Source organism: Theileria equi (assembly GCF_000342415.1).
Source record: "Theileria equi strain WA chromosome 4 map unlocalized gcontig_1105316255039, whole genome shotgun sequence".
NCBI classification, from domain to species: domain Eukaryota; phylum Apicomplexa; class Aconoidasida; order Piroplasmida; family Theileriidae; genus Theileria; species Theileria equi.
Genome location: NW_004668229.1, coordinates 77,059 through 97,960, shown reverse-complemented (window position 1 = coordinate 97,960; position 20,902 = coordinate 77,059). Strand labels below are relative to the sequence as shown.

General features: G+C 36.2%; 10 protein-coding genes and 2 non-coding genes across 12 annotated transcripts; 7 read left to right on the top strand and 5 right to left on the bottom strand.

Annotated features, from left to right (window-relative positions):
- Positions 1 to 16: 16 nt before the first annotated feature.
- BEWA_051720 (conserved hypothetical protein) lies at positions 17 to 1,804 on the top strand. The gene is made up of 3 exons (XM_004832513.1): positions 17 to 1,135; positions 1,170 to 1,427; positions 1,464 to 1,804. Exons 1-3 carry the CDS (start codon positions 205 to 207, stop codon positions 1,589 to 1,591), a joined length of 1,317 nt encoding a protein of 438 aa, XP_004832570.1. The 5' UTR covers positions 17 to 204; the 3' UTR covers positions 1,592 to 1,804.
- A 90-nt stretch (positions 1,805 to 1,894) lies between these two features.
- Positions 1,895 to 4,122, top strand: BEWA_051710 (conserved hypothetical protein; the record flags this gene model as incomplete). The annotated part of the gene is made up of 5 exons (XM_004832512.1): positions 1,895 to 1,948; positions 2,103 to 2,193; positions 2,235 to 2,834; positions 2,872 to 3,678; positions 3,716 to 4,122. 5 exons carry the CDS (start codon positions 1,895 to 1,897, stop codon positions 4,120 to 4,122), a joined length of 1,959 nt encoding a protein of 652 aa, XP_004832569.1.
- A 90-nt stretch (positions 4,123 to 4,212) lies between these two features.
- On the bottom strand, positions 4,213 to 6,534 carry BEWA_051700 (conserved hypothetical protein; the record flags this gene model as incomplete). The annotated part of the gene is made up of 2 exons (XM_004832511.1): positions 4,213 to 6,411; positions 6,514 to 6,534. The coding sequence occupies 2 exons, from the start codon at positions 6,532 to 6,534 to the stop codon at positions 4,213 to 4,215; spliced, it is 2,220 nt and encodes a 739-aa protein (XP_004832568.1).
- Positions 6,535 to 7,441: 907 nt separating this feature from the next.
- Positions 7,442 to 9,469, top strand: BEWA_051690 (hypothetical protein; the record flags this gene model as incomplete). Its single annotated transcript, XM_004832510.1, has 1 exon — positions 7,442 to 9,469. One exon carries the CDS (start codon positions 7,442 to 7,444, stop codon positions 9,467 to 9,469), a length of 2,028 nt encoding a protein of 675 aa, XP_004832567.1.
- Positions 9,470 to 9,668: 199 nt separating this feature from the next.
- On the top strand, positions 9,669 to 12,589 carry BEWA_051680 (conserved hypothetical protein; the record flags this gene model as incomplete). The annotated part of the gene is made up of 4 exons (XM_004832509.1): positions 9,669 to 9,863; positions 10,017 to 10,138; positions 10,174 to 10,622; positions 10,659 to 12,589. 4 exons carry the CDS (start codon positions 9,669 to 9,671, stop codon positions 12,587 to 12,589), a joined length of 2,697 nt encoding a protein of 898 aa, XP_004832566.1.
- A 38-nt stretch (positions 12,590 to 12,627) lies between these two features.
- On the bottom strand, positions 12,628 to 14,634 carry BEWA_051670 (DEAD box ATP-dependent RNA helicase family member protein). Its single transcript, XM_004832508.1, has 2 exons — positions 14,032 to 14,634; positions 12,628 to 13,993 (listed from the first exon to the last, which is right to left on the bottom strand). Exons 1-2 carry the CDS (start codon positions 14,507 to 14,509, stop codon positions 12,642 to 12,644), a joined length of 1,830 nt encoding a protein of 609 aa, XP_004832565.1. The 5' UTR covers positions 14,510 to 14,634; the 3' UTR covers positions 12,628 to 12,641.
- A 149-nt stretch (positions 14,635 to 14,783) lies between these two features.
- On the bottom strand, positions 14,784 to 15,440 carry BEWA_051660 (conserved hypothetical protein; the record flags this gene model as incomplete). The annotated part of the gene is made up of 3 exons (XM_004832507.1): positions 14,784 to 15,029; positions 15,089 to 15,232; positions 15,300 to 15,440. 3 exons carry the CDS (start codon positions 15,438 to 15,440, stop codon positions 14,784 to 14,786), a joined length of 531 nt encoding a protein of 176 aa, XP_004832564.1.
- Positions 15,441 to 15,515: 75 nt separating this feature from the next.
- On the top strand, positions 15,516 to 15,588 carry BEWA_051650. The gene has a single exon. It is a non-coding gene; the product is annotated as a tRNA-Val (tRNA).
- Positions 15,589 to 15,843: 255 nt separating this feature from the next.
- BEWA_051640 lies at positions 15,844 to 15,916 on the top strand. Its single transcript has one exon. It is a non-coding gene; the product is annotated as a tRNA-Val (tRNA).
- Positions 15,917 to 16,621: 705 nt separating this feature from the next.
- On the bottom strand, positions 16,622 to 17,280 carry BEWA_051630 (conserved hypothetical protein). The gene is made up of 2 exons (XM_004832506.1): positions 16,908 to 17,280; positions 16,622 to 16,871 (listed from the first exon to the last, which is right to left on the bottom strand). The coding sequence occupies exons 1-2, from the start codon at positions 17,186 to 17,188 to the stop codon at positions 16,799 to 16,801; spliced, it is 354 nt and encodes a 117-aa protein (XP_004832563.1). The 5' UTR covers positions 17,189 to 17,280; the 3' UTR covers positions 16,622 to 16,798.
- A 211-nt stretch (positions 17,281 to 17,491) lies between these two features.
- Positions 17,492 to 19,528, top strand: BEWA_051620 (conserved hypothetical protein; the record flags this gene model as incomplete). Its single annotated transcript, XM_004832505.1, has 1 exon — positions 17,492 to 19,528. The coding sequence occupies one exon, from the start codon at positions 17,492 to 17,494 to the stop codon at positions 19,526 to 19,528; it is 2,037 nt and encodes a 678-aa protein (XP_004832562.1).
- Positions 19,529 to 19,663: 135 nt separating this feature from the next.
- Positions 19,664 to 20,748, bottom strand: BEWA_051610 (conserved hypothetical protein; the record flags this gene model as incomplete). The annotated part of the gene is made up of 1 exon (XM_004832504.1): positions 19,664 to 20,748. Exon 1 carries the CDS (start codon positions 20,429 to 20,431, stop codon positions 19,664 to 19,666), a length of 768 nt encoding a protein of 255 aa, XP_004832561.1. The 5' UTR covers positions 20,432 to 20,748.
- Between the last annotated feature and the right edge of the window lie 154 nt (positions 20,749 to 20,902).

The following is a 20,902-nucleotide window of genomic DNA, read 5'->3' as shown; positions in this document are numbered from 1 at the left end:
CCGTTGGTTTGGGTACACTCTATCGCTTTTAGTGACATTAATTGTTTATTCACATTTATATCAATGTATAGGTATATATTCCTATTGTAATGCAGAATATTATTACTATTCATAGATTTATGGACGCTTCACATGGATAAATGTAATATGACCCACCTTTGAGGAATTTCAATAGATTCTTAGTGTTTGAATTTGTTATACAAGATGAGAAGCATTTCTAGTAGTAGAAGTCGTTCTATGAGCTTGAGCCGCAGTGTCTCTACAAAACGCAGCATGAGCCTTGATAATACAACAAATACTGGCAATAATAATACGAATAAACCAAGAACATACAGTAAAGATACATCTACAGATAGCAAACGTGGAACAAGGAGGGGATTTAGGTATTCTAGCAGTGTGGACAGTACTAGTTCCTATGATAATAAATATCATAATTACAAAAAATTTAAAGAAAGATCCTTGAGTAAAAACAAAAGACGTAAAACTCGGCGCTCTGTATCGAGAAGTTTCGATAGATACAGAAGCAGAAGTGCAAAGAGACGCTCTAGAGATTCGCATAGGCATTCAAGCAGAGATAGTCGGAAAGGTCATCACAGACACTCTAGACGCGTGCGTAAGTATTCTTCAAGTAGATCAAGGAGCCCCAAAAGGGATAGATACTCAAGGAGATCCACTGATAGTCTGGGTAGAGATAGGCGCACAGACCATCGGAGACCATCAGATAGGGATTTTAAAAATTCTACAGATAGACACACAAAAGGCCATAGAGATGATCCTGAACGAGCTCATAGGAAATCTGTTGATAGGAGGAATACATATAAATCTCCAAGGAGAGATTACAATCGTAGAGATTTAAGCAATGAAAAATTTGCCACTGAAAGAAAGTATAGATCATCTAGAAGTCACAGTAGTTTCGAAAAGAGGCGTTCCAGACGATCTTTTCACAGAAAATCTCCAGGTAGAGATCGTACAAGTCCATATAGGATCCGGAATAGAGGATACGACCCAGCTATGAATAGGGAAGCTGATACTTTTAGATTTGTAAATAGAAGGAATGCTATCGGAAAAACTAGAGACCATGGACACAGAAGAGATTTTAAAGCAATTTTACAAAATCAGAACTTTTTGAAGAGAGGTATGTATATATCATATATATTAACATTGTTTAGAACTATCGGGGCTCCGCAAGAACGGACTTCTTAAAGAAGATGAAAAACTTTTAAAGGTGGATAGAAATGAGCACACTCCATTCCTGTTAAAGATTGCTACGCAGTTTGATGATGAAATGGAAGGTGATAAAAAAAATGAAGAGCTGCATCTATATGTCTGGCTTGACACAAGCCTCAGAGATATCGTCAACCTTGTCAAGGATATATGCCCTAGAACTAGGACTGAGAATAAATTCTGGGTTTTCAAGCAAATTTCAGGTAAGAGATCTTTTATAAGCACATGAATCTGTGCAGATGGAAACGTTGGAGATGAAGTTGGAAACCTTCACTGTAATAAGTTGAATTATAAGGAGGATTCTAAAACTTTGGCTTCATTTAAGTTCTCTATAGGGAACTCACTATCGCTTTCATTTAAAGAGTAAATTTGTAGAGTAACTTCGCGTTTATGGTAGCATTAACTTCTTCTTTACCCGGGAATCCCCGTGAATAGATAGATGTTGTCACTCCTTTTCACATTTATAGCGATTTTCTAATGTAATTTAAAACTATCAACAAACTATATAGAATAAAGATTCTCTAAATTGAGTAATAAGGTCTGATGGTGGGCCCAACGCTAGGTTAATTCTGTTTTTACTCAATCTGTGTCATATTCTGTACTGATTACGCCAATAGCCACATATAAATGTGAATAATATGTAAGATATTTAATATGTGAACTTCAGATGATGAATAAACAGCAGTTCATTCCAGTCAATCTCTACTTCCATACTAACAAACAGGTAATAGGATTATTCAATTTTACTGTGTATAAGATTGTGTAAGCTTCAATTTCAGACATTTATGCCGAAAATTCTCTATTTACACAGCTATAGATCTTTTATTTAATGAATTCCATGATTATTAAGCGAATGACATTTATTTACTTCGTTTTAGGAGTGGAGAGCAAGATATATTGATAATGGAGTAAAGAAGGCTAAGCACTTTTCTTGTAAACGCTACAACTACAAGAGAGCCTATTTGCTGGGTAAGGATTTTATATAATAACAAGGATACAGTAATATACAGGAACTGTTTTTATGAGATATCTACACAATGAAGCTGATTTACCTAGCAACGAATTTTTAACTCTTTGGCTTTCAGTAGTTCAGAACTTTAAGAGTTTAGAAGAGAATTATAAACCCAAAGAGCCAGTAAATAAAGAGTGCAGATTTAGTTCCAGAATAAGGCGTACTACACAGACAGAAAATGTCCAAGTGGAGAATTTGAATGAAGTTTTGGATTATCTTCACGTTGACAATCGTGAGTTTATGAACAAGGTAATCGATGATGTGGAGTTTAAGACTTTTATTTCAAAGCCATCATCACCAAGTATACCTGATATACATATTGGAGGCCTAAGAAATGATGCTGAACAGCTCTACCAGGCCTTGAGCAAATATAAAGCTAGGCCTAACGTTCCCAGTGACAACCCTCTGCGAGTTAAAGAGATTAAGGTGGAGCCAAGTAAAAATTCTCTCCACAATACCTTCATGAGAATATTTGGTAAGATATCTAACAGCATTACTATATCCAAGAATGTTAAGTTAGAGGAATCAGATCCCAAAGATTCTTCTAGAGAAGGTACATCAAAACCCAGTGATGATAAAGCTCCTGATGAATCGCATGGTAATTTTCAGTTTATTACATACATCTGCCTTTTCAGATCGTAAATCCAATTATGCAAATTTTGACCTGAAAAGTCAGGTCTCACTTTTGAAGAGGATTAATAATACACTTTTAAAAGATGTTCACCCTTTATTAGTAAAACAACTTGAATCAGGAAATACAATGCACGAAAGTTTTGATATATTTTCTAGTGACCCATTAAATACCCTATTAGATACGTTGGAATCTATAATAGATCATAACAAACGTATAATAAAGAAGATGTGTCCAGACATGGATTCTGAAGTAGAACAATTTTGTCATCCACCTTCGTTAAAGTATCCCTTGGATACATTTTCGCAGGATCTAATATGTGATGTGAGGATGTCGAACATACTCGAAGAACCTATTATTAACATGCAAAACCCGCGTAATAGCCTTTATGATCAGGCTAATTCGGGTTATTTACCAAAGCCTTCTAATCACTCCGCTATAATAAAGGAGGAGGATAATGAAAAAATGGACGATAAAAATTTAAAACAATCTATGGAATACAGAAAGATTTGTAACGAAAAACTTCGAAGTTTAATTGAGCAGACGGAAGATTTAGATTCCGATGATTTCTATACTGTTGTTTCAAAGTGTATAGATGATGAATCCAAAGCAATGAGCGATTTGGAATCTTTAATTAAGATTAGCAATCGCACTGGAAATAAACTACAGGATGAACACAGTTTATTATTTGGTACAAAGCTTTATGATGTTGACGGAGAATATAGAAATAAACACATACAGGTCTCCTATGTAAACGGCAAAATAATTCCATCTTCAGCAATGCATCTTCAACACGAATTTTCCAGAAAAGGTATATTTTCTACATTAACTTTAACATATGGTTACAGATACCGGCATAGTTTTACGTGGACGCGATAAAATTGATGTATATTTTGATGTATTGTTAAAGAATCTAACAAAATACAAAAATCAGGGATCATATATATTACAGATTTTGGGTACAATGTCATTTATAGACAAAAAGATCAATTCGATAGTAGCTCAGTACGAAAAGATGCATAGAGCTCTTTATAGATATCATAGTGAACACAAAGATGCCGATTCTACACATGCTTTGGAGGAATTGCTTAACCTGGAAGTTTTGCATATAGTCTGCGAAACTTTGATTGAAACAAAGATGAAGTTCATCAATCAGATTTATGGTAATGTGAATGCACAACTCGGAATACTGCATTCTATTATGCCTGCAAAATACTATGATGCTTTCACCAGAATTCTCTATGGAATTAAGTAATTTATTAGATACAGTTTAATATTTAAATCGCAAATTATACATTTACGTATAGTACTTAGATTTTGGAAAAATATTTAATATATCGCTGATTTACAAGAGATCCCAAAATGATCTTATTGGATCGCTCCAATTACTAGCATTAAATTTATCTTCTTCAACCAACTTCCAAGTATAAAGAACTGCTTCTAGCCATTTTACATGTACTTTTTTAGCATTATGCTTGAACTGAATCTCATCATTATGAGGGTTGTTGCACAAGTAATGTGTAACAGATTCATCAAAGGAGATCGTAATTTTTGCCCCAAATTTAGAGGCCCACTGACCAAAATCCGAATGAGCCAAAAAGTCAACAATTCTTCCGGTTTTAGGACATGTAAAATCACGTGGATTAGCATATAGACAGACTTTAGACATAACATTTTTTCGTATGTCCTGTAGAATAGTCCCGGCTTCTGGAAGCGTCTTGGTATCCAGTAACTGCTTCACCATATCCAGTGAATATGATTGTTTGTATTTAGAATTTCCTTCGTGTGATATATTCTTGCTAGTTGGCTCATCATATGAGGATGTGTTATATTCCACTGCAATTGAGTCAGTCGAAAACCCATCAACCACTCGATCGAATTCGTCATAATACATTGAGTGCACTTTTTCCAGGAGTTCAGAAATATTTAAAAGCTGCGCATCATTATCCCTTACATAGACCTTTTTAAATAACTCAGTACTGTTGTGGTTATCCTGCGTGTTAGAACTTTTCTCACTAAGTTCGTTGATAGGGTTTATGTAAATATTGGAGGGCCTCTCATTAGAAATAAACAAATTGTTATAGTTAATAATCTTTCTTTTAATCGCTGATGGTATCAAAAACCCATCTCCATCTTTTAACTGTTCATCATTTTTGTCAGCATTCGTACTATCCGTTTTTTCCGAGATTTTTTCCTCCAACATATGCCAAACAAAATTAGAATATGTTCCAGGTGCCTGTAAAGCTGCTGATATCCTTGTAAGTGTTCTGATATCTTGGAATTGTAGATATGATAGGTCCGGAAAAAAGAAATAGGGATGAATTTTTATAAGGCCTAGGTTGCAGGTCCATACATGTTCAGTATCATCAACTATAAGCACCAAGTTTTTGTGCTTTGGGAAAATACGATCGAGCGATTTCATAGATGATCTAGAATCGTTTCTACAGAATATGCGATTTCCAAAGTAAATTCGTTTTGGGTCTAGAATTTTAAGGGAACTGGAAGCGTGTTGTTTAGTTCCCATTGTGAATAAATACAACTCAAATTTTGCACTCATTTCCTTTAAAAACTTGAATACACCAGGTCTAAGCTTGAAGTAACTTTTACAACACATGGTTTCGGATTCATTATAAACCATAGTTTGTATAATGCTACTTTCAAACTTTTTCCGCAATTTCAAAGTACCTTCATCATCATTATACTGTACATCCTTAAATATATCTGCATCTTTACTCAAAAAATCAATTTCATCTACATAAACGTCCGACGGTAATTTTTGAGAAGAAGCGTGTAACAAGGTATTATCTAAATCGAGCACTAGACAGAGCTTTCGTTTTTGCAAAACTTTCAGGATTTCATTATACTCCATATCATATGCTAGTGACGAATTTATTCGCATTGCGCTATCATTTGTAATAAAACCAGGCACAACTTGATCAAAAGAGCCGCATCTTCTCTTTGGATCGGACTGATCAATATCATAATCATCTTCTTTGGGAGGGTTCACAAGCGTGGAACAATAAACACATAACCCGTGTATTACAACCTCATGATTGCATTCACTTGATTCTATTCTACCTAAAATATCGCTTTTAGTTTTAATTTCAGCTAAATTCGGTACCAATCTATGTAGTTTTCCACTTACAGTACTTCTAAGAAGAAGGTTATCAGGTTTTTTTGTAGATAAATTAGCTGAAATATCTTCATAATTATTATCAACGTTTGAAGCACTGACTAGATCTATTTCCATATTTGAACAATTTCCATTTTTTCCAGACAAATCAAATTCGTCAGCATTTAAACATTGAACTCCCTTATCATTCGTTACATCAGATTCGTTTTCCTCAACACAAGTCACATATTTATGATCGCTGGTTTGTTCATCTTCATGTAATGGGCTGAGGATGGCAAGAATCTGGTCCTTAACCACATAGGAACCTTCGTTTGCAATCCATCGGAGCTGTGAAGGCAAGGGAGTACCTTCTGCCGCATATATTTCATGCCAATCATCTTCTTCGAGATCGAATACAGATTCCAATAGTTCCTACAAATAGTATTGGTGTATAATTTGAATATTGGTTTATAAAATTCCGAGCTTATGTACGATTGCGTATAAATAGAGGCGTAAACATTAATATAGTATTACCTCTAGATCCTCAGACTCCATAACTTTCAGGAGTAGCTTATATTGAGACGTATTGGAACAAATTCATAGTTGTAGTTGTGTAATTTCTGCTAAGTTGTCTTATTTTCGAACAACCAGAAGATAAACAGATGTAACAGCTAAAGACATACTATACCAACAAATAATGCGATATTTACTCTACTATAAAAGATAACACAATAACAGGAAGGTTAGAGTATGATGTAAGGCGAACAAAGTGTATATTCTAGTTAAAATTTCTGAAGAGCGGTCTCGTCTCAGATATATTTTATTAAACCAATCCCAAATGGACACACACTTGGCTTGTTTATGATGTACTTTGAGCCTCTGCCATCTGGGTTCGCGGTTCAGCGTTATCCGGCAGGATTTTAGAAATTTACGGCAAACTCTTAATCACCGTCTAATATTACAGTTCCCCTTGTTATTACAAAGTGTAGACGCTTCAATGCCCTCTTTTATATCTCTGTCAAATTTTCAAAATTCACGATGCACTTGCACCTCTCCTATCTTAATCTTAAAAAATACTACTCTCAGAATATCTGTCTTTGATTTACATTGGCGCTACAGTAGCATTTATTGAGTCTATTTCTGAAAGCCAACAATGCAGCTAAGGGTGCACTTCCAAGTTGGTATATAGAGATTCTTCGTGTATTTCTAATGGAGTTTTAAGTTAATTTCTACCAAATTATTCGATATAAATTTACATTTGCTCCGGTGTATATCCACTTCATATGTCTTCATGGGACACCGGATGTAGACTTGATCATTTTAACATTCAAATAGGCACTTAAAGCAAATTTACGATGCTTATATTTGCAAGACACCCCAAAGTATTAGAAATAAAGGTACATAGGACAGAAGAAACTATTGACCACCTATACACACCCATCGGTTGAATGCACTTTTGAAGATGAATGAAAATTTAGGAACCATTCAACAGGCTAACACTGTTGTATTCCCAGCTAAATCCGCTGAGAAAAAGGTCGTAGATCGTAAGAGGTTGGCAGAAAACTTGAGAAGGTCCATTGAGGCACATAAGAATAGGTTGGCCATGGCAAGAAAATCTTCTAAACAAGAACCATCCAGATCAACAACTGAATCAAGAACTACATTAGGGAATAGGTATATACATAATGTAAGGAAATTTGGACATGATACTGCCTCTGAACAAATTCATGTGCCCACCTCAATGAAGCATACTCAGAGTTCACTTAACAAAATTCATGCCACTGCAACTATACCGTATGTCAATCCAAATTGCAAGGTGCATGGTATTAATAACAATGGAATATCAAGTTTGAATGAGCCTAGTCCAATGAATATTCAGATTGTAACCCCTAATGCATCTGGGAACAGTGCAGGATTTGATAATCATAGCGTACAATATTGCAGCGCTAGAGTTTGCGTAAATTCACCGTCAAGTGATACTGCTATAGGTAATACAGCTTCCATCGATGATAAACATGTTTTAAAGAATGCTGAATTATCTGAAAATGGCACTATCAAGGATACATCCTCCGATGATCTCAGAAAATTGATATTAGGGTCGGGTATTTCGGAAGACAACATATTGGAGCTTTTGAGGCACGTTGTGATGGAAATTTTAACGGGAAAACAATCAGTAACCCAGACCAGTATTGAAAATGATCCAGGTATTAAAAATCTTTTATCGTATTGTTCTAATAATAATTCTACGCAAACATGCACAGAATCTACTGGAAAACAGGACAAATTGATGAATTTACTATTAAACTGTATTTCTACCTCAATAGCTGCATCAACTAAGGAGGATACTATTAATAGCTCTAGAAGTAACAAAAGTGTTAATGTAGAAATAAATTTGAATATGCAAAACCCTGATACAGAAGGAACGTTTGAAACTAGCAGGCCCATAGAAAACAAAGAACCTGTTACGATTGAACCAGTTTTTAACAAAAATTCAGAGGGTGTATCTGAGATTAAAGAATCAGTTTCATTACTGGATAGACTAAAAACATGGGCTCCAAACCTGGGTTTTTTCAAGGGTAAATCTAATATATGCGGGGACTGCACTAAAGCTGCCCTAGAGATAGGATCATTGACGGCCAAGCATAGTTGCAATTTGGGATGGGCTACCCAGGAGCCGGATGCTAACGCAAAAAATTATGCTTATCTACATGTCCCTAGCGTTAACAACGATATCAAGACGCAATTAGATTGTAAATTGGTTCCGAATCTTCGTAAATCCATATTTAAGCCAAGGTATCAAACTAGAACATCAACAAACCAAGGTGATGGTACATATCCGAGAATAGAATCTAGGAGCATTTCCATGCAAGGAACTAGGAATATAAATATTCCGATTTTAAATTCATCTGCACAAAATGTAGGATCTAATACTATTGTGCCTGATATGCAACGATTTCAGAATTATAGCAACGGTAAACATTTGACACCAAATCCGATTCCAACTGACTTTGGTGGAAAGTATATTGCAAATGAGAACAATAATGGTTATTTTGTATCACAAAATATCTCTTCTGTGCGTGCTTCGAATATTATGCATGATAATCACTCTTCTTACAACAGTTTTAATTGTCATAGCGAAAACTTCTTCTCACAACCACATTTCGTTCCACTGAAGATGGGAACAGCGCCATTAAATATGCAGGATATTAATACAAATTCCACACCTAGTTGGACACCAAAGGCTACTTTTATTCCTGCAACACGCGCATTTCATAACGCTCCTCGCATTATACACCCGGTGAATACCGGTATTCCCAGTTATGTGCAGGATTTATATGGAGCAAGGAACACACATGTGGGTCATACTTGCGCTATACATGGAAGTCCTATAGATTTAAGCAACGGTTGGAACCCAAATTCACAACTTGTGAGCTCCAAGAGTGTTGTTGATACACTCAACTTCCTAGGAAAGCTTAATCATAAATATTAGGTGATTATACCTATACTTTAATACCTTGCAGTTAATAAAAGTGTACATTTCTTATATATTATGAGTAACATTGAATACAGAGACTTATGAACACCACCCAACATCTCACATGTCAATTTCTCTATATTTATCCCTTCAGTCATACTAATATTCTCTACATAGATCTCTTGTGCTATAATGTTTGGTTTGTTGCTTTAAAATGGCAGAATATGCTGAAGCAGAGTCTCCTGCGGACAATCACATGGAGGCGGATCCTAATTTGTTCGAAGATGACACATTTGAGGAGACCTTCGAAAGGCCAAAAAAACCTAAACGTTTAAATAAGTTGAAAAAACATGATTCTTATAAAAGGAAAAGATTAAACGTCTCGGCATTTTTGGATACAGAGGCCCAGGTATGTCATTTCACAACAATCACACAAATGACTCCATGTTTTGCGTTTACCTTTGTTAATACCGGATAATCAAGAGTATTTTAAAGGATTTACTTATTCTATTTGCTTACATATTCCTCAACAAATTCGGGTATCGTATATAAACATTTATAGGTTGGCGAAGAAGATGACGAGAATTATGAGGATGATTCGCTTCTCCCTGATGAATCGACTGAAGCGGAACGCTTGGAGAATAGAAGTAGATTAAGGCGGCTTCAAGAGGACCAATCTCAGAGGTAAGATTTGTGTTTTTAGGCTCATTATTACTTAGACGTGAAGGACGTAGAGTTGGTGGAACGGGATATTTAGAAACTGCCATCGATAAACTAGCTAAAAGATACCAGGATCAGACGTTTGAAGAGGATGAAGATGGGTATATCTCTGAAACTCCAGAGAGAGTTCAGTATGATGAAATAGAAGAAACAACAGCATTGATGCCAGATTTTGGAGATCCCAAATTATGGATTATAAAAACCACACGTAGAGGTTCAGACAGAGTTCTAGCTATATCTTTGCTAAACAAATTTTTAAAGATGCAGTCTGAGGGCCGTAATATGGGTATATACTCGTGTTTTGTGCCAGACGGGGTATCGGGATATATTTACGTTGAAGCCGATACAAAAGCTGTTGTTTTGGAAGCTTTGGCTGAATTTAGGCAAATTAATCTCAACACTATTAAAATTGTTCCTATGAATGAGATGCTCAATGTGTTCACAACAGGTTTGTACGAATGGTATATTAAACATAAATGTTTAGGTACAGATTCCGTTTATATTCCTATGGTTGATGAATACGTACGTGTAAAATTTGGAAGATACGGTGGTGATTTGGGCCAAGTGTTTGAATCTGATGAACTGAGTTCAGCGATAACAATAAAGCTTATACCCAGACTTGATCCGGAAGTATACAACTTGCGTTCTTTGGATGGAGATCGTTTAGATGCAGATAACATAAATGACTTTGATGCGTATAAAGTTGGTAAAGACACAAAGCTTCGCAAAAATAGGAAACCTCCAAGAAAGTTTTTCGACAGAGAAAGTGTGGAGTTAAATGGTGGTTTTATAGAGCAGGGTATTACACCTGGAACGTACAAATATCAAGGATTTACATTTTTGGAGAGTGGTCATATCCTAATTAGAATGAATGTAAAACGTGTTATAACTGGTGACTCGGTAAATGCAACACTTACGGAATTAAAGGAGTTCAATATTGACAAGATAGACGGAAACATATCTGAGACCGTTGGAATGGGCATTTCCAGAGCTCCAAAGAAACTTCTCCATTATTACAAATTGGGAGAGTGTGTAAGAGTTATAAAGGGCGAATTAGTTAGTATCATTGGTAAAATAATATCAATAGATAATGAAGAAGTGGAAATACAGCCTAAGAATGATGAAGTTCCAGCGTTCAAGATACATTACACCTCAATTATAAAACACTTTGAAGAAGGTGATAATGTTAGAGCCATAGGTGGTATGAATGAAGGCGAGACTGGCCTCATCTCTATGATAAACGAGGCAAACAAAATTGCAGTTATTTTTTCTCCACAGTCTGGTCAGGAATTCAAATGCGGTCTTGAATATTTGACTTGTATTCCAAAGGAAGGTGCTAGTTCTAATGCACTAGGAGCATTTAATGGCTATTCAATAAACGATCTTGTACAAACAAGCACCGGTACAGTTGGAATTGTGATTGGAATAGATCGATCTGGAATGTTTTCAATATTGACCGAGGATGGGACAAAAATAAAATGCACTGCTTCTCAGGTTATTTGTAAGAGAAGTTCATTTGGAAATACCTGTAAAGATTTTAACCACCAGCCTATTGAGTTGAAAAGTAGAGTAATGGTTGTTAGAGGTGCCTATAGGCATAAGAGTGGTCAAGTGCTACACCTTTGGAAAAATACCGTATTTTTGTTCCTTGAGTCCGGAGAAACTATATCGGTTCACTCAGAGTCTTGCTTGGCTACTACACATTCAGCACCAATATACAACAATAGGGAAAAAATAGCGGGAAAGAAGGGTGCTGTTTTCAGGAAATCACCTCTTGTGGGTAAAACAGTTAAGATATTACAAGGCAGACATAAAGGTCTTTTTGGAGATATAACTAATGTAGAGCCCACTCAGTTTACAATACTTTTAAAAATAAAGGCAAAAGTGGTGAGATACCCAAAGGGAGACTGCGTGGTTGTAGATAATTGGCATACAACAATGAGAGAACAATCGAGAAGTTTCTCTTCCTTGAAACCTTCAATCACAAAACGAAGTGCTGATACATTTAAAAACCAAATTACGACGTCTGAGACACCACAGACTGCAGATTTACTGCATGGAAATAATGAACTTCCAGCCTGGGCGTTGCGTGGTGTTTGTATTCAGGTAATTGGAAGTGGCACATACCAGGGCAAAATTGGTGTTGTTGGTGAAGTTGTTCCAAAAATGGCTGACACTAGTTTGCATGTGCTTCATGTACTCATAGACGATGACTATATTGCTATCGCTACCGAATCAGTTGTACCAGTTCGACCTAAAGCACCAGGTGAGACTGTTTTGGTATTAATGAGATCGGAGGATAAAATCGCAACCGTAATAAGGGTGGATGATCAAATAGCCACAGTACAGACTCTGAGCGGACATATACTGGATCTTCAAACTAATGATTTGGTAGTTTACAGCGAGTATTCGTAGACTAGGCTAAACACTATATACTAATTTATTCAAATGTAAATGTATAAAGTAATTAATATCTTTCAGCAATAGATAAGATCTCTTGTGGTACGGTTTGTCCAAGTTTATTTAGCATTTCTATCAAGTCCTTAGCAAACTTGACTTTTGTTGGAGTCATGAGATCCAGAGGGAAGTAAAGAATTGAATCACCGGTTTTATTACCACGTGCAGTACGTCCGATTCTGTGAATATAATCTTCAAAGGTTTTAGGAACATCCAAATTAACAACAAAATCTATATCTTTGACGTCAAGACCTCTGGATGCTATATCCGTGGCTACCAAAATTGAAGGCCCTTCCTTTCTAAATGCAGCCATAACCCTTTCGCGTCCAGCTTGTGTCAAGTCTCCATGCAAAGAGTTGGCATTAAAGCCCCTATGTTTAAGTTCATAAGCAAGAGATTCGGCAAATCTTTTTGTATCAGAGAATATAAGTATTTTCTTGCCGACTCCATCGGTTTCAAGGAAAGAGTCCAGAGACCGCATTACATCCTGGCTATTCATAGGACATATGCGTTGTCTAATCTTTGGGTTTGCGGTTACCTCCATATCACCAACTTGAATGTAGATGAGATCTGATCCACAAAACTCTGAAGCAAGTAAGCGTATGCTTTTTGGCCACGTGGCACTAAACAACAAAATTTGTCTATCAGGTCGGACCTGAGAGAATATGTTTCTGATTTGTGGTTCAAAACCCATGTCGAACATGCGATCAGCTTCATCTAACACTAGATAACTAACACGATCCAGTCGAACTGAACCAGTGGATAACAAATCAATTAGTCTTCCAGGTGTTGCAACCATTATTTCAACACCTCTAGATAACTGATGCTGTTGTGCATACTTTGGGACACCTCCATATGCAGCAGTTCCTCTCAAGTTTAGTTCTCTTAAATACGGAGCGGCTTCATTAGATATCTGCAGGCATAATTCTCTAGTAGGTGCTAAAATTAGGACAATTGGACCCCCGTTGCCCACAGGAGGTTGGGCAAGCAAATGAAGTATACCGGGGAGCAAAAATGTTAGAGTTTTTCCGGATCCAGTCTGGGATACTCCAACGACATCTCTACCTGTAAGACAAGAAGTCCAACCAACCTTTTGGATAGGGGTTGGTTCGGAGAACCCGGCTAATTTAATTAATCTTTGTATAGGGTCATTGAAAACCGCTTCATCGAATGAAATCACTGGCTTAGGCAATGGAACCTCTCCCTCAATAATTATATTGTGCTCTTTAAGAATTGCTTCTATTTCTTCCCCAGGTCTGCTATCAGCTTCATAGCTTAGGTCGTAGAAATCTTTCTTTATTTCCACAAGATTTACGTTATCCCAGTGTACAGGAGCCAACTGTTGTTGGAAGCCTTGATTTCCTATTAAATACGCATTAGCATAGATAATGCAAAATTACCTCTTCCAAAAGGTCTAATGGGTGGTCTACTACGATTGTAATCAGAATAACCACCATAACCAGAATTATAACCATAGCGATTACCCATTGGACGGCTGTTATATCCACCAGATTTGTAGCTAGGATACCTCTGAGAGATTTGAGGGCTATCCATAGGGTAATCCCGTTGCATATTGTAGTTATTAACTGACGTCCTGCGAGAATATTCTGCGTCATAGAATGGTTCATTGTTAGGGGTCAAAGAATGTGTTATAAATGTGGAATGTGGGATTATAGATGCATAATATCCATCAGAAACTCCAAATTTCCCATCCTTATGAATCTGAATTTGTCCAAATATAGACCTTCCAGCCAACAAATTCCTTGTTGACAAAGAAGTAATATTTGCCAATTTATTTATCCTGACTGAGCCTATCATTGTAAGTGATATACAAAGAAACAATCTACAAATTCTTATGCTGTTTAACGTATACCGCATCTTCTATTTATAAACTCCGGGTTTCGGCTAAACGGATGAACGTCTTCTGTCAATAATAGCAACGTAGACGATATACATTACGTATTCCAAGCCAGAAGATAACGAAAGGAGTGTTTTAGGCGAATATGTGATGTTGCAGGTATGGTCCTAACTAACACATACCATGGGGCCTCATTACGATGATTGAGAATCAATCTCACGTAGATTCCCTTACAAATGATCAACTAATTTACATTTAAAAAATAGAGAGGTACAGAATACCTACGGTCACTTGTTACATCTCCATATTCATCATAAAAGGGTATGTGGATAATAGTTTATGTCTGGAGTGGCATTCTTCTATAAAATGCCTTAGCATTGTGTTTGCGATAATACTGTTAAAAGATGTGGAAAGATGCTGGTAGAAAGGGTTGTTGAATTTGTAACATATTGAAAAATTTATCAGAGTTACATCTTCTTTACATGTCATTTCCCAGTTTGTATCGAGCCTTTCAAATAGGATACTATCAGCTGCGATCGCCTGAGTTTACCATGTATCCCATAGATTATATAGTGTAAATGGAAACGTACACTCCTTACCTGAACTGCCTTTTCTGGCTCCAATATAACTTTTGATACATAAGATTCCCTTATAAGTGCGAAATGTACAGTCAAAATAGCATTTCTTGCGATTTTTTTCTTGGAATCATTGATAGAATGAACATCTGATACCCATTCACTTTCCTATGGTAGAGATTCCTTACATGTGTACACAACAGATTGTAATTCACATAATTGAACATAAACAAACCTTGCACCAAGGTAGAAATCTGTGGTAGTTTGGTACATCTGCTATGGTATTATAGACAACATTTCGAGGTAGACGGACGATCTTAGAATCTTGGTAGTTGAAGACCTTAGAATTGAATATAAAATTCAAATTCTTAAACATCAACGTAACAAATTTTATATACTATTTTTGGGAAATCAATAATGTGATAATGCGATATTTTGAGGGACCCCGAAGGCGGGCATGGTCTAGTGGTTATGACGCCTGCTTCACACGCAGGAGGTCCCGAGTTCGATCCTCGGTGCCCGTATGTTATGTTTTGTTGTTTTGGTTTTTATTTTGTTAATGACGAATAAAACGTAATTATAGTAGAAACTCTGATGATTTAGCAGACATTAAAAAATTCCGGGATATTTACGAGTTTTGATCCGTTGGAGAAACGCTTGTTTTTGGAAGTTGACCTTATGCTACTCTAGATCATCCAAAAAATTAATATTTCATAGCCATTTATTCCGTACGACTAAAGTGCGTATATCTACTAGGAGAATCTGAGAAGCGGGGTGTAGCGGGCATGGTCTAGTGGCTATGACGCCTGCCTAACACGCAGGAGATCCCGAGTTCGATCCTCGGTGCCCGTACTCTTTTTCTGTCCCTTGTTAAAGCTCATCATTTTCTGTTGATATTATTTATTCCTAGATTGTAAAAGGTTATAGTTGCTCTTTATGACTAACAAAGTGACCAATATGTACAATGTTTGCAACAGCCTCTTCCCACCATATCCGACCCAGAGACTATCCTTTCATATTTTATTAAAATTTAGCATTTGCACGATTTAGTGTTTTATTTCATTATACCAATATTTTAAATTTAGGGTAAGTATTTAGAATATATATATATATGCTGCTTGCTGGAAGCCATCTTGTAAATTTCGGCGTTAAACGCGATATATCGACGATAACATTTCTTTGCAGATACTAGTTATTTAAAATGTTGAGTCACAAAATGGGCATGTTTTTTTCCCATGGGTGGTTACATAAATTCATCTATGGAACCACTGCGTTCTTTGTCCTTTCGGAAGCTTTTATCAAGTAGTAAGTTTCAATTCCTGAATATTGTATGCAAATATATGCTCTTATAACGACGCACAGTGAATATGGAGTCCCTTATACACACCACTTCAATACTACGAGCTGGGATTGGTGGTATGAACAGCTAGAGCAGAAAGCACAATCAGGAGACAAGCAAAGTTCTGCCTAAGGTGTATAAAGATTGAGCTATTTGTACACGGGACTACAAAATCGTTATCCAAAGTAGTTGTTGATTATTCTCCTCGCCTTGAGAATGTTTGGGTTATTATTTATGGGAGGATCTCGAATTCTGTATTATTATTTAGGTGCTACAATGTGGCAAATACCTTAACCGATAACCAGGCATTTGTCTATCTAATTTTTTCAGATCATTTCTGGATACATATTTTATTCGCATTTTATTCTTGTATTGAGTGCGGGTCTACAGATGAATTAACATGGCAACTTTCGTACCAGGTTGTACTTTTTGGCATTTCTACCGCTCCGCAGTCTTTCCCATCCAAATCTACGTGTCACTGTGAAAAGGAAAATCTTGTATTACCTGGTAAGCCTGAACCTTAGGGCTACCTTTTGATGATTCTTATGCTTCTTCTTCTTTTGTAGTTGCTGTTGAACGCGCCATTTTTGTCGGATTCCCACCCAGTCTATATGTTTGTCTGGTCTGTACCACCTCTTGTGTATAGTAGAGATCGGTGGCTCGTAGTTGAATCTCCAGTTTATGCTACAGACACTATTCACCGTATACAGTCTACGGATACATGAATTATAGATGTAATTATGCTTTAGAGGTAGGATTTTGGCAAAATTGCGAAGTATGGACATGATATATACTCATGAATACTCGCAGCCGATAAAAATCGAGGGTGTATAATACCTTTAAATCACTAGTTTAATGTTCCATGGATATATAATATGAATAGATGGAATGCCTGTTACTTGTGGCCACATATTAGCTACTAGTGTACACGATGTGACGGCACTGTTATTCGCAATCCTTTTCATCTTAAACATCTACATATCCTGCCATATGGAGATATTTAACATGTGCAAATACTATTTAACCGCTATATACATTGTATAGCTCCTATAGATTCTATATATCCATATTAGTATACACATGCGAATATGGACGATATAGATTGCGATAGGTCTCTAAATGTTCTTGTTAAAGAAGATAACAAGATGAATTTTAATCACAGAAAAAACGAAGTTTATGAGCATCGGGAGGAGAAGAATGATTTCTCTGCTTTCAGATACATGGGCTGGAAATCCCAAAACTTGAGGGTGGTAATACTCATTCTTGCGCTTATTTTTATGCAAAAGCCCATATTGTGTATGGATGTTCAGGGTATAGATATATTTCCCCGTCAAGATGAATTCGTCCAAACCTTTGGTGGGACTACAACCGTATATCCCGAAGCTTCTACCAAAGTCGTGGATAAGTTTATAAAAAAGGAACCAAATTGTGGTTCTTCAAAACCATCTGAAGGGCTGTTGGATGTTCCATCAGAATCTCCAAAGGATCAAGGTGTTTCCTCCAAGAATAAAAAAACTTTTAGCAGAGATACTTCATTACCCACCGATGATAAGCAGGATGAATTGAATGCGTACAAACGGTTAGAGTTTGTATCATCTCATACAGAGAATACAAAGTTTTCCCTCGATGCAGTAGATGGTCATGTTGGCGGTGATTTACATGAATTTGAAGCTATTATACAGAGTTTGAACAAGCTAAAAGGTACAATGATTAAGCATAACCTTGATTTGGATGGGTATATATTGAGGGTAAAGGAGCTTAGACATGCTAATGTACATTTGTGTGCCAGTACAAGTGGGTCATGTAAATTTTGTTCCGCTATGGAAGTTTTGTATAAGGAGTTTGATTTTGTATTACGTGAGATCGATATGGTAAGAAAGGGGAATATTTACTATAGCAGAGATTCTGGGCATATTTTAGACAAAATCACAGTAATGGAGGCTCTTCATGGCTTATATATAGTGTACAGGACTCCGTTTACTGTTCTAAGACACAATTTTGTAGTTTATAGACGCATGGAAAATTTTGCTTCCAAGGTAATGTTCCATCATGTACCGAATGGATCTAAAAAGCTCTATAAATATCTTTATCACTATTTTAACAAATCTATGGAATGGATATATAGTTCTGGAATTAAATTGCTAAGATATACGCATTTATCCAGGAATTTTTTCGCAAAAAAGAGCCTTGTGCTGGATAGTGTAATATCCAAATTCCTAAACATGGAATTTCATATAAATGTCTATGAGCACGAGAAGATCGAGGAACCAACTTTATTATCTGTTTACTGGTCAAAGATAAAACGTTTATTGTATAAACATTATATGTATACCAAATTTGCGGTACTTAAAAATAGGAGCATTGATATTTTAAAAATTTATAGTCGTCCCTCTCTGCAAGCTGCAGATGTAGATTCTGGATATAATTTAGACTACATAGACTCCGAACAATCAGGGGACCTTTATTATTTGAATGATTCCAAGTATTCTATTCTCACTGTTTTATTGAAGATGTACTTATTTAAGCTACTTGTTACTCTCCAAAGTGTTTTTATACAGATTCTTAGGCACGTTTGCCTATTCTCCCACATATTTGTCAAACTACCGGGAAATGATGTAACTGTTGACACGTACAGTGCCTCTCTATGGCATGTAAAGGATGATTCAATTTTCAATCTCAAAAATTCGTACATAATTCTTAGGAATATATCCCTAATAACTTTGCACAGATTTGACAAATTCCTTGACTTTTGTTTCAGTTATGCTAATACACTGAATCCAGAACTTTCTGTTTTGGTACCAAGGGATCTATCCAATCGTATTTTCTTCATTTCAGTCATAATCATAATTTCACTTCTTATGATACTCTTTTTGAGATTTTTGATGAGCGTTCTGTCATTGTTGCTTAGTGGATGTATTTATGGATCTAGTTCATCTCTGAACAAGGGAAGGATGAGAAACATGTACCAAAAATCTCTCTTTAGACGTCTTATACAAACTCTAATGAAGTCATTCACGCCACAAAACAAAACACATCCAAGGAGAAAGCATAGGCACTATCGCAATTATGACGATGAAAATACACACGACAGCTTTAAAGCGTATAAGCCTAACACACGAATGTAGAATCTCAATGTGGGACGTTGTTCCTAATTATTGAGCTAATTTATCTTTTGCTACATATAATCTGTACATTTGCACATGTTTTATAGATAGGATACAATTAGTGAAACGTGTACAAATAGCAAATATATGTTACTACTATTTTCTTGCCTGTAGTGAGTTTTCGTGTTCTTTCCAGTTGGCCCTTTGCAGAAATGCTTGTTCCTTGATGTACCTATGATCCTTCTTTAGAGATGTATCAAGATCATTTTCGTCCTTGTATTTGTTCCAGTCAACTTCAGATTTTGAAATAGCTGATAGGGTTTGTTTTGGACCAATTTCCGATAGCATTTGGTCCAAAAATGAAAAACTTCCACCCAAGCTTTTTTCCTGTTTCTTGAGGTGATTGATGTACTTTTTGGATTTTTTGTCAACCTTATCATGAAGCTCGTACGTCTGCCCTGCAAAAGTATAGGTTTTTTTCACTGTTACTGGCTCAGTTTCATCGACGCTAACAGCCTTTTTAACAATATCCAATATTTCATTGTTAGGTGTTTTGTAACATTGTTCTTTAAAGGTTTTAATATCTAAAGTGGAATCCTCACTATAGACTATACTGGAGCTATTCTTTACATAATTTTCCACATATTTCAATGACTTGTTTTTGATCGGTTTTACATGTTTCTTATGAAACTGGAGCATGAAGCTATCACTTAATCCACTAGGATGTTTGTATATATTTTCACTCTCTTTTAGCATATCAGAATATATTTCATTCACTTTGCTCTGCAAGATAGCCCGGTTTTTCTCACGGTCACGTTTTTTCTTGGCTTTTTTCTCATCTTCGCTCTCCGATTGTGGTTCAGATAGGACGTAATCAGAATCAGATTCGTCAGAATTGGCCGCTAAATCTAAAATTGTGCTCATTATTCCAACTTAGTGAACAATTATATGCTTGACAAAATCATATGCCCGGCTGTTAAGCTTAAACGGAGATCCAAGTAGTTTTTAAACAGAAACTATAAATTATGACAATCAAACGTCCTCTACTGCGAATCCTTCATCCCTCAGACACTTGTTATGAGCTTCTATAAATTTCTTGCATTTTTCTATTCCATTTTCAGCTATACACAAATCTCGCGCTTGTTTTGTTTCCTTACAAACGCAACATATTTTCTTACCGGTTACCTTCGTTACCACTGGTCCAGAAGATTCATTTGTGGGCTTTTCAGTAGAGTTACTGGAAAAAAACGAGAACGGATCCATTTATATATACTAGCCGTTTGAGAATGTCTGTGGAGTGCTGGTGATCGTCATTCAACGGGGCAGTGTGCGAACTTATATGTTAAGAAACTAAATAATTTATCCTTACAAAACCATCAATATGTACAATCTGAA